Here is a 13,271-nt window from a genome sequence, read left to right as displayed (position 1 = left end):
TTAAAAAGACTGCAGCACTATCCATTGTTAAAGTTGATGGTAGAGAAGATTTAGTTATATGTGTGCGCACCACTCGAAGAGGATTATTAGACTTGGAGAAAGATGATGACTGGCAACTCTGATAATTATGTGGTCTCCCCATAAAAGCCAGCAGCAATTTGGTAATAGGAAGCCAGCAATGTGAGGTGTTGATGAAATTATATTACAATGAGAAGCTGCTGCCAGAAGTTTCCAACAACATAGCAAAATATAATAAAAAATATATAAATAGAAAATCCTAAATTATTCTCTCATAACAGGCATGACAGAATACCACAAGAGCAAAGCACTTTATTGCACATAGTCAAACAATTGGTGACTAGTTTTAAGGGAACCTTCTGAAAAGGAAAAAAATCCCCTCTGTCAAAGGAAAGCATTTACAATGTTATGAAGAGCAATTTGAAAGAGCTCCTTGACAAGAGCTGCCAGTGAATACTGAAAGTTGAAAAACTCAGCTAAATGTGTTTGAAGAGAGAGGTCAAAAGTTCAGCTGGCTGTCAGATGGTAATAAATATTCCATTGCAGAGGAAACTAGATTTGTAGAATCACATCCAGGCAAGCAGTTAAAAGTCAAATAGAAACATTTCTGTGAAAGTTTAGGTTTGTGTAGAGGCTTACGAGTGAATGCAAATGACGCAGATAAATAATTACCTCAGGCACTCACATGAAGTCTCTGAAATGACTTCAAAACTCGATGTCTCTGTAAGATAAAGGCATATTTATGCAGCTGCAGTGCTCCAGTGCTCAAAAATGCTGAAGAAATTAATAATTTTGATGTGAAAACATCTCCTTCTTTCCAGGAAGTGCTGAAGCCTCACGGAGCTCTAAAGAGCAGCGGACATCTTGCGTGACCTCCAACGCCCCCCAAAGGTCTTTTGAAATACGAGAGAAACTGCTTGTAATTCAGAATTTTAACTTACATCATAGGAAACAGGTGAGAGAAGAAAAGAGCTGATATCCTATTAAACTCTGAAACGTCTTAGACCGCCACATCATCACAGCCCCTTGCTGAGGGCTATGACACTTTTTAAAGGCCTTTTTCCTGAGCTATTGGCCAGATATTCAGTGAGGACCTACAGTGAGGGAGACTGTCTTTATAGTCCGCGGTGGAAGCATGATGCTATTAGAAAACTCCACCCACTGAGAGGGAGAATGATCTAAAATAAACAGGGAGAAACAGAAAGCTAATGCTGGAGCAGAAGGTCTATACCAGCCATGCTTGGCGATGCGCCACACGGTAGGCAGTTATAGCTGGTGAACCCCTAAAGTGGCAGGGTGTAAATACTGCCTTACTGTCCCCAATAAGTCTTTGAAAAACAGTACGGTTAAACAGTGGAGCTTTCAGCATACTTTCCATGTGAATTAGTTAAAACCTGTACGTCTTTAGGACAGTTTAAAATGTCTGATTATGGAAATTTGCAGGCCTATCATTTATCAAAGTGGTTAAATAATCTTTTCTCATTTAATTTTCCACCCTATCACTTCCAAGTGGAGCCCTAGAATCTGCTTGAAAGGGACAGGATGGAAAATATAAAGATCGCACAAATATCACAACTATATCTCATAGATTGCATGGAAACACAAATCCTCCAGTCTATATAGCAATAGTACTATTTCATTAAATACCATTTAAAGGATCAGAAAGTCATTATGATACACTAATCTTACATGCTAGAGCCTTCATTAAATACCATTTACAGAATCAGAGAGTCAATACGATACACTAATATTACATAATAGAGCCTTCATTATATACCATTTACAAGGATCAGAGAGTCAATATGATACACTAATATTACATACTAGGGCCTCGAAACAGTACCGATGTCTTACAATATTGCTCCAATATAAATGATTAAATACTTTCACACAAGTCAAGGAAAATGTGCCATTGCACTAAGTATACCTCCTGAACCTTAAATAAAGTATCTCAAATATCAGCTTTAAATATAATCATGAAACATAACTCTGAAACGTTTGAAACATCCGCTCTCATACATGACATGGCGTAAGCTGTGATCTCCTTAGAGTACAAGTTAAATCATCAGGAAATGGCTTTGTTTGAAACATTTATTCATTGATGAGCAAAATGGGTGTGTAAGATGCAAAGAACAATGTGCGCTGGGGCCTGCCTTAAAGACTGCAAGAGGTTTGTTCAGGTATCACATATCAGGTGTGCATAGCTCATCCAGTCATTTCGTTCTCAATTCCCATCAGGCACTAGTAGTTATGATGTTTCCATTACACAAAAAACTACTGAATGTAACCTTTGCATTACACGACACTTCTGCAGGTGGTACAGTGTCACTCAAAGTGCCATTCATGAGGCAACCAAAACTTTGCAAGTTAACCCATTGCCAATAGATAAATATCATATACATGCATGGAGAAAACATGGCAGCTTGGAGGAGGAAGTGACATCAACTGACAACGGCTGGAATTCCCATCTCTCAGAATAAGTAGTTGCCTCAACTGCTTCTTACACTGTTTTCCAGGCAGGAGGACTAGCCAGCCTTGCTTGGGTGCAAGGTCAGCTGTTGCATCATATGCACTGCCACCACCACAGACCATGCAACTAGCAACTTGAACAGATGTATTCCATCCTCTGTGACACAATTTTCTCAATAAGGATGTGGTGAGATGCCACTTCTTATGTGGGGACCTCCCCAGACTAGTGCATTTATGCTAATGATTGTCCTCTTCATTGCAGACATTGCCACACCCAGCCATGGTATAATATGGGGCTCTCTCTCCTACCTGGAGTGGATGGTGACTGACACCGTCATGATGGTGCATGTCTTGTGACCGTTCTGGTCGTCCATGGGTGATAAAATTTTATCCTTAAACTGTGTTGCTGTGGGAGTTGCAGACTCACAGCATGCATGTCCCTTCATGTGCAAGCACAAAAAAGTTCTAATGGCAACCACCAGTACAAATTAAGCATTGGCCTTCAGACATGCTATGGATACAGACAAAGTGGAATTTTACGAACATTGCCCCGGGGGAAACAAAAGGCATGTATTCCCGCTTCATGCACACCTGAAGCAATTTGGTGTTATAAAAGGGGCCACAGATAATTGTGTGGACCGTTCAATAATACTGATTGCGCCGGTATAGAATTTGTGCATGCACCATCTCATTGGAGGGCATCCCATATTTACTTGGAGGAGGGACTCATGCAAGTAAACACTCTGCCTTTGCTCCCACACAAGATTACAGACACGGGCATCAAGATGTGCACTGATTGTGAGTCTTGAAGGAAGCCCTTTCTTGGGGTGACGAGGGTCTCAGTGACCCCATATACATCCATCTCTAGAAGGGCATAGCTACTCAGTGCTCCTACCTGCAAAGAGATTTCTTCCCCTCTTTGAACAGAGACCCAGGTTGCCGCCTAATGTGTTGTTCACAGTGCAGGTGTGTTTTTGCACCCGCACAGTGAACAGCGCATTAACTGTAATAGGGCGTAATGTCCCAGTTTACACCTGGCACACCCAATTAAGGTTGTACCATGGCACACAGTAGAAAAATGTGTCCTGTACTAAATACAACGCAAGGTTTTTATATTTCAAAATCTAATGGCTTGTGATAGGGAAGTTTTGTATTGCCATACTGTAGATTGGCGATCTGATGCGCACAGCAACATTTCCAGCAACGTGAATACATTAGAAATGTTCTTAGTTTTACTTAAATAGACATTGAACTGGTGAACACTGGGATGTTTCTCTGTTTCTTGTGTAAAAGAAAGAGAAGAAGAATGAAAGTGGAAAGAGGGAGACAGAAAGAACAAAACCTGAAAAAAGAGTAAGATAAAGGAGAAGAAAAAGGCAGATAATGACCGAGAAAAAAATGGCAATTAAAAAGGAAGGTCTGAAGGAAAAGAAGGAACACAGAAATAATGAATCAAAACGAGGGCGTAAAGGAAAGAAAAAAGTAGGCAGATAGACAAGAGGATAGTGAAGCGGATAGGAACATTTAAATATACACAATAAAACGAGCCTTCCATATCAGAAGCACAGATGTAAATCGTGAAAGAATTCACAATGAATTGTGAGCAAAACACGGGTCTAAGGAACCAAAGTAAGCAAATGCTTTCAAGAGTCACTGAAGGGATTTTAGATTTCAACTTACTTCCTTCATGCATAATATTTGTGATATGATATAGTGGAGAAAGTTGATTAAGAGCTGAATAATTATCTTCTTTTGTGAGGCAATGGACCAGTGAAGTAATGGGCAGAACTGGTGCTCCAGCCGTAAGGTACTGTGTTTTCTTTGGTACCAATGTGCACTACCTATGCAAAGAGAAGCTACTTTCTTCCATTTGCATCAAGTGATCTGTGTCAGTTCCCCGTTGTTTGGCTCACCTGATACCACCTTCCTGCTCCTAGAAGGGGGATTTTCACTTAGTGCAGCTGAATTTCCTCCAATCAAGTGCGCCTACAAGTTAAATCAGGGCACACGTGGAAAAATAAAAATAAAAAAAGTGCTTGTTTCACTAAAGCCCCCGGGTTGGCCAGGCCCCAGGGGCATTTACATACAGGCTGAAGCTGAGTCCCATCATGGCTGCCAACACTTCCTTGTTGAAGTGTTGGCAGCCAATTAGATCTCAGCACGCGATCTGGAGGGTTTGCGGAGCCTTCACGTCCCTATATATATATATATATATATATTATTATTTATATATATATATATATATATGTTGGAAAATGGGTTATTGGTAGGGCAGGTAGGTACCTACACCTAGCAACAAGCCACAAACCTCCACAAAAGTACAGTTAGGTCTCAGTAAATTAATCCCAGCTCTACCCTTGGTAGCTTGGCATCGAGCGTCAAGGCTTAACTTAGGAGACAAAGTGTAAAGCATTCAAATATCACAAAACAGTAATTAAATAAAACACAGGAAACAGTTTAAAAATCCAAAACCAATTTATAAAAATAGCTTATATTTGTATCTTTAAAATGACACAAAAACGATTAAAATCGGTTCAGGGGAACCGGAGATATGAATTTTTAAAGTATTATTATTTTCTAGCGCATAGAAACAAAAAGCGCCAATCGGGTCATCTGGTTGCACCAGGACCGGGACAAAGTCAAACTTTCAGGCCGACCGCGATGGAGCCCTGCTCGGATACAGGTCGCGGGAAGCCTCGGGTTAAAAAGTTACCTTCTGACTTAGTCTTTATTTTGAAGTTTTTCTTCACCGGGACGAACCTGCCAGTTGGATCCGACCTCCTGGAGCCCTTGTCCGGATACGCGAAGTCGGTTTCCTCGGTGGTGATTTCTACCTTCGGACTTAGTCGTTTTTTCGAGATGAAAATCCTTCGACCGGGGTAAACCTGGATCTTGATCCGACGTCCGTGGAGCCCTTCTCGGATACGATGGCTGGAAGGTCCCGGTCAACTTTTTACGTTCGGACTTAGTCTCTTTTTCGGATGTTTTTCTTGACCGGGACGAACCACGAAGTCAGGCCGGGTCGCGGTTGAGGCAAGCCGGCTAGAATTTCCGCGTCGAGTCGGTCACTTTATGGAGCTTTTTTCTAAAATTTCTCCAATCTTTTCCAAACTTCTGGGGCTTCACCCAGATGTTCTTTTAAGGTTCTTTTGGGGTCCACAGCTCACCCCAAGGGTCCAGAAGTTCTGTGATGGTCCTTGGGAAGTGCGGACTTCAACTCCCAGAGTGCACCTGGCGCAAACTCCTTTTTGGCCACTGGGCAGTGGTCAGCTGGTCACTTTTTCAGGAGTTGGTGCAGGGGACTCTGGTTAGCAATTTTTCACCTGTAGCAAACAGGGAGTCCCTCCTTGAACCAGTGGAAGCCAGGCAAAGTCCTTCTTGTGGTGAAGCCCAAGTGTGCAGCTGGTGCAGTCTTTCTGAGTGCAGGGTCCAGGTGCAGGCCAGGGGTCCAGCAGGGCAGTCCTTCTTCTCCTTGTAGTTCTTTCTTCTTGAAATTTGGTGGGGATCTCAGGCGTGGGTGCAGGTCTGCCAGTTTTATCCTTGCTCCTGGGTGAAAAGCAGGGGGGCCCTGGTTCTCCAATCAGGGACAGGGTCGTCCCCCTGTGATGACCACTTCCTGGGAAGTGTGGCAAAAATCCATCCCAGAAGGCAACAGTCTCTAAAAATCCAAAATGGATGAATCTGATTTTTGGAGGAGAGATCTGGCTGAGCCCACCCACTGGTGTGGCTAAAAATCATAAACACACCCCTCTCCTGCCCTCTCCTAATCTAATCAAGGGGGCACCTAGCTGTCTGGGGTTGCAGGATGTGGGGGTGTTGCTGGGTGCTGCAAATGTCCTTCTCTGCCTTTGAAGACCAGTTTGGCAGCCCTCCCCCTTCCTGCTTCCCCATCTGCTGAGGGGAGATTCTCTCCCCCAAGCACATTCCTTTGTGTGAAGTCAGGCCACTTCACACCTCATTAAAGTAGCCTGGCAGAAGCTGCTGCAGGCTGGCCAATCAGAGCACAGCAGCAAAAACAATGCAGAGCTGAAATTGGCAACTTTTTAGGTAAAGTCTAAACTTTTTACCTGCACTAGTTATATTAAATCCAACAACTGGAAGTTGTGGGATTTATTATAACAATCAATTTGATACCAAATTCTTGGTATGTAACATTTAAGGAGACTTTAAAATTTTAAATAAAGTCTGCCCATTCTAGCCTATGAAGGCCATTTACTTCAATGAGGGAAAAACGAATTTGGCTGTTTTTACCTCACCAGGGCTTATAAATCTATTTTTATAAAGTCCCTGCTTATAGTTACATGGCACCCAGCCCTAGGGGCACATAGGGCACACCTTAGGGGTGACTTATATGTAAAAATAAGGTAGTTTAAGACTTTGGAAGTACCTTTAATTCCAAAGTCGAATTTGCATATAACTTTAATTTAAAAGCAGCCAGCAAGGCAGGCTTGCTTTTAAAATGACACTGGGCACCTCAGCAATGCACCTAGGTGTGCACCACCTATGCTGTGGTCCCTAAACCTACATGCCCTACCATATACTAGGGACTTATAGGTAGGTTTACTTAGCCAATTATAATTAGCCTAATTTGCATATCCATTTTACACAGAGCACAGGCCCTGGGACTGGTTAGCAGTACCCAGGGCACCATCAGAGTCAGGAAAACACCAGCATAAAGTGGAAAATGGGGGCAAACAGTTAGGGGGCCTCTGCAATCAGCCCCAGTTTCTCACAATATATATATATATATATATATATATATATATATATATATATATATATATATATATATACAAATTTGTTTCTTTTTTAATTACTAAAAAACTACAGAGCGGATTAACACCAATTTAAAAAAAGGTTGCTTTCTGGACAAAGAGCTACCTTTCAGCCACATTTGGTGTAAATCCGTCTAGTGGTTTGGGCGCTATCACTGTTCAAAATCCCTATGAAAAAATGAATGGGGATAAAGCGTTTTTAAGACCCCCCCTTTTTTTCCTGGCCCCTGCTTGATGGATCACCCTGAAAATTTCAAGACAGCAGCTCACGTGAGTGTTCAATTTCTTGGGAACATTCCAGAAGATTTGTTAACCAGCGCCAAAGATATAGGCAAGTAAAAAAACGATTTTTCTATAGAAATAAGGTCCTTACTATACCTACCTAATGGGGACCACCACTAGGTTAGATAGATAGATAGATAGATAGATAGATAGATAGATAGATAGATAGATAGATAGATAGATAGATAGATCTCAATAAAGCGTTATTTAGAGCAACTATTCTAATAAATGCATATTCATGTATGTATTACTATAGTGCAAATTTAAGTTTATTAGCACGGTACAGTAAAACTGATATGAGAAAAATACTTTTTATTGAAATGTGTGTATTACAATTACTTAAGGTCCATAAATACATCTTAATACAAATATTTAAGCTCTTGCATTCTATAGCTGGTTAAATTCCTTGCAAGCAAGCTCTATATCATAATATAATAGAAGGATAGAAATAAAGCATTCAGTAGGAACTATGCAGGTTTACTAATTTGCCTGCTATATTCTGGTGTTATTGCTGGTGTTTGATCCAACAGCATAAAAGGTTCATTGCATACCCGTTTTTGCTAATCTCTCCACGTACTCCAGCTTCATTCAGTTGAATGCACCTGTACTGATAGTAGACTTTTTTTGTCTAGCGCAGTCATTCAGTAGTAAATGGAGTAATTAGAAAACACTGTATGGTACAGAAATTTTTGCAAATGGAATATGGGAGTACAGCTGGGTGATTGTGCAAAGATGGATACATAAGGAACATTAATGAGTGACGATAACAGTTGACCATGTGCTAATTATTACTGATTGATGGTTGTAATAGAAAATAGGCACTCAATTTAGCTCATAAAAGCCTGACACATATTTAAGACAAAACAACCAGCAAGTATAAAAAATAAAGCCATACCAGTGGACCAGAGCTTCTCTTCCTAGTCAGTTGCAGCACGTAATGCTGACATACATACATTTTGGCACTACATGTATATTCTTTTTCCCAACGCAAACAAATGGAGGAAAGAACGCATTGGAAGCAGGATCTACACCAAGGCACTAATGAGCAGATGATATGCTCTTCCTGTAGGAAGAATGGAGGAAGGCTTGACAACTAGATACAGAAAGCTCGGGTAAAAAGGCAGACCACTAATTTCTGCAGATCTTGCATCATTGTGGTAAATTCAGTTTGAGGATAAACTTACTAGAATAGTTAGGCTCAGATTAGTAATGGTGCAGCTGTGACAATATAGTCCATTCTTCTTCATTATGGCACAAATATGGCCTGACTTTTCGAATTTTTAAGTGCAAAACTGAAAACCATTTAAAAAGAATGAGTGAAAGTACACATGTGCACATACACTAAGATATACTGAGCCATGAAGAAAAATTAAACATTCACTTATAATTATACTGAATGGAGGTGGTACGTCTTGGAATGATGGTGCTGACTCTTGTATAATGCTTGCCCTGGCATATTGTTAGTAATTCTTGACACATTATAGGCACTCTTGAAACAATGGCACCCACCCATGGGGTAATGCTTGCACTGGAATGGCTCTTCATGTATATTGTGGATAAATGTAGCATGATAGAGAGCATAAATGAGAGTGCCTTTTAACTGGTCAGTAGTTAAGGTTCCCAGTCACTAATCATACATGCACTCTGTAACTCATCTTTGCATTCATGTATGTAATTCACCCGCACATTACCTCATTGATTGCATTTACCCAGTCACCCTTTCACATAACTTCACCTATCAAAGACGAGGTACTTTCAGATATAAGGAAGACTCATTGGTTTTTTTAATGTTTATGTTTTTATTTGGTTTTTAAAAGAGTAAATATCCAAATACCAAGCAGAGCCTTGCCTCGTATCTTTTGTACACGGAATTCACTGTTCTGTGTATTTTGACTCCATACAAATTACCTACAAACTCACTTTGACAGAGAACCAGTGGGATGTGGGGACAAGAGAAAATATTTTGCAACGAAACAGAGTTTTCACAAATCGTTAAGGGGTACAAACTAATAAAGAAAATCTAATGATGAAAAAACAGATTTGCTAAATTAAGCTACATCTTAATTAAAGTACTGCATCAAAAATTCCAAATCATAATGGAAATGATCATGAGCTACTGGGTGATAAAGATACCCACAGTGTGAATGCAGTTATTTCTCTTACTGTACAGTGTAATTTGCAATTTTTAGATGGAAATTGGTTTTACAGCAATTCGTCTTAATTTACCACACCACTTCACTTAAATGGCATTGCAAACCGCTCTACAAATGACTGACAATATTCCGCTTAGGCTGTGCAGTCTGTAGCATAATGCAAGATTATTCAGTAATGTAAAAGACACTGTACACCATGACAGTGGTTCAACGTTGTTTCCAGAATTACCAATTATGAGTTAACACGGAATAAATGTGAGGTGATCTGTGAAAAACATGTATGAGAATCAAATATGAAATTACTAAATCATAAAATAGGGACAATGCTGAAAAGATGACTCGTCTATGATCTTCTCAGGAGATAGTCTATAGAAATAATAATGAGGTGTGGTGAAGCTAATGTATTCACCACAGGTGGGTGGTTGATCGATTAATGGCACTGTGCTAAAATTTGTTTTTAGTGGAAAGTCTAAGATGTTAATTTGCTGCAAGTGTTAGTTGGCATGTCTCTATGAAGCACACTTGGGATATGAATTTGTCTTTCATCGAATTTACACTTGACAAGGCTTTATTAAGCATTTTTTATTCCAGGAAGCGGGTATCCAAATTTAAATGTGAATCACTGTGGTAAATGGTCCTAAAGCAGAGAAAGAGAAAGAAAGCCAATTACCTCAAGAAAAAAATGAAATCTAAATGAAAACATACTATAAGTGAATGATGGTCACTCGAACAGAGGATTAACAAAGACACCTGACACAAATTACAGAAAATAACAACAAAACAGTGATCATTTTATATGCAATATATTTATGCATATATTTCATATACTAAGGGCCTGATTTAGAGTTTGGAGGAGAGGGTTACTCTGTCACAAACATGGCTATTGTTCCCTCCGGCGTATTACAAATCCATTATAGCCTATGGAACTTGTAATATGGAGGATAGGATATCCGTCACGTTTGCGACTGAGTAACCTCACCGCCAAACTCTAAATCAGGCCTAAGTTCTCAAATAAAAAAAATCACAACACGTGAGAAATACATGGACAGGAAGACCTGGACAATATCCAGCTAATTGTATGAAGGCAGCTCAATAGATTAAACCTGCTTCGGATGCATAAGACCATCCCAGTTCAGCTAACCAGCAGTAAACAAAGCGTTAAGAAGAACATATTGTTAGTGGAGCAGCTGTTCCATCACGATTACCAAGAGAGGTGTCCTGCACTGTTGCTGATCCATGCTGTGTCTGACAGGGCTTGTATGAAGATGAACCTGACCAAAGACAAATTCTAAATTAACTTTGCTTCATTGGTGGTGGAATGGGACAGGAGTTTCTGGCCAGATATAATGGGCAGCCCCCTGATCCCTGAACAGTAGTGCAGGACATTGGAGTTTTTTGCTCATCACTCTGTCCCTGGAAGCCAAATCCATAAATGTGACCTGCACTTGTTTAACCACCCTCACCTTCTAAAAAAGATTCTTCTGTTTATTGATACCTCTTTGCATATGCCAATAGTGAAAACTATCATTCAATTTTATCTTGACTCAGCTAATTTAATCAACCTTGAATGTCTGTTCAAAATCTTACATCAGCTGCAATGTGCTCAGAAAGGTGCGGTATGATCGCTTACAAAAACTGTCTGAAGATTGCATATGTCCCCATTAATAGGACCACTACACTGGCTTCCCATTTGATCTCAGGTAGCCTTTAAGGCCCTAACAATTGTTAAAAAAGCCCTACACTTTATATCCCTTCTGTTGCTGGATGATACATTTTCTTTCTGATCAGCAACCCAATTGTTGCCTGCCACCACTGGGACTGGAACTGTCACTTCTGGAGGCTTTAGGTATGATTTAGAGTTCAGCGTATGGACTGAACTCCATCCGGAGCAATGGAATAAAATATCTGTTGCCCTGACTGACTATTCATACTCTGAATTTAGAGATGTTTGCTGGCCAAGGATACATCTCTAGTCATTGACAAGAATCGCAGTTATGGCAGTTTTTGCCAATGAGTTAAAGGTTTGACAGATGTCTCTTTCAAAAATGACTGCCACACAGTTTTTCTCCAAAAACAAAATCCTCAAGTGCGAATTTTGTTTTTTGAAAAACAAAAATTAATTACCTCCCATATTGTGGGTGTTTTCTCCAATGGTATGGGTGTTATCTAAATGTTTTACTGTCCCTTCCCACTAAGGTGTTCACAGTGGTAAGGAATAGGTGAAGCTGGCCATTCCAATGTCTTCTCTACATCGGTCGGGCAATCTAATGGCCAAACCTCTGACTGACCATACTCTGTTGGAGAAGTATGTCAGTGACTATGTTGTAGTAGACTCTTTTGTTGACATACGTAAGGCTCGCCCGGCTGTAAATCAGGTAGGTGGACCTTCAGCTTGACGGAGTTTGGCTTTCTGCCAAACTCCAAATCAGCCCCGGCTTTTCTCTACAGCAGATGCAAAACTGTAGAACTCTCTCCCTTTATGTTTGCGGGCAGAAACAAATCTATTCTGTTTAAGATGCCAGTTGAAAACCTGGCTTCCTAATTATGAAATAATGTCCAACCTTTTTGCCAGCTTACTGTTAGGTTTTGAGGGTGTGTCTTCCTCAAGCACCAAGAAGTATATTTATATGAGCACTCTACAAATAAATTACAACATAATAAAATATATTCTCTTTAAATCCATGTGATTCTGATCTGAAATGAACTTTATTCAGGTTTGAGATGGCATCTCTACATGGTTTAATGTTATGTCAATGTCTGGTTCAAAGGTGGCAGCAACAGCTTTATGTGGGATGATGGTTTTCTGCATTACTTTATAAACGGTACAACCACTGTCATTTTCATAACAGTCATAAAGAACACAATAAATAGACCTTACCTTTCCAGCATAATGCTGAATGCCAAAGCAAAGTTCCATACGCTTGGGCCTCCAAAAATATTTGCTTCTGAGATTATCTTCAAATTTATCTAGAGAGGAGAGGATATCTCATTACATAAGTATATGGGCCTCCAAAATAACAGTGAACTGCATGCTAACTCCCTTAGGAATATAATTGTTTATGAAACAATGTGAAAGTAAATACAATAAGGAGTATTGCAGTATTCAGATCACTGGATTTGTCAAAAATGCTCCTTAATACATGACTTGGAATTATTTACCTTTACAGTTGATAAAGATAGAAATATTACAATACAGCAGAAGCTTTCACCATGTTTTGTACAAGATTTAACGTCTGAGTACTTAATGATGCTACTTTCCTTTTACTTACAGTCTGATTTGAAATCATATGTAATATTGATTTTTGAAGATACCAAAAGCAAAATGTTCCTTTTGTTTAAAAACAATGCACTCCTGAACTTTGTAGCACACATCATACCAACTAAAGTCTGATCTGTAGCTTGTGGAAATCTGCTTTCTTCATCAAGAAGAGAAAGTAGCCCCATTGGTTTCTGAAGGAACATGTCTAGGAGTGGGCGGTTATCTTCATATTCCACTAGGGTAGCATCAATCCCTTCATTCTGATACTCCATCTGTAGGCAAAATGAAGGCAAAAATCATAAAACTATTGAAACA

At 39.9% G+C, this 13,271-nt stretch overlaps 1 protein-coding gene across 1 annotated transcript in view; it reads right to left on the bottom strand.

Annotated features, from left to right (window-relative positions):
- The window catches only part of MYO3B (myosin IIIB), a 1,099,693-nt gene that overhangs the window by 762,703 nt on the left and 323,719 nt on the right, over positions 1-13,271 (bottom strand). Inside the window, exons 13-14 of the mRNA XM_069221545.1 lie at positions 13,075-13,228; positions 12,576-12,664 (exon numbers count right to left, since the gene is read on the bottom strand). Coding sequence (XP_069077646.1) covers positions 12,576-12,664; positions 13,075-13,228 — 243 coding nt within the window. The remainder of the gene's footprint in view (positions 1-12,575; positions 12,665-13,074; positions 13,229-13,271) is intronic.

The sequence above is a fragment of the Pleurodeles waltl genome, chromosome 3_1 (genome assembly GCF_031143425.1).
Source record: "Pleurodeles waltl isolate 20211129_DDA chromosome 3_1, aPleWal1.hap1.20221129, whole genome shotgun sequence".
Taxonomy (NCBI): Eukaryota; Metazoa; Chordata; class Amphibia; order Caudata; family Salamandridae; genus Pleurodeles; species Pleurodeles waltl.
This window is presented reverse-complemented; position numbering and strand designations above follow the sequence as displayed.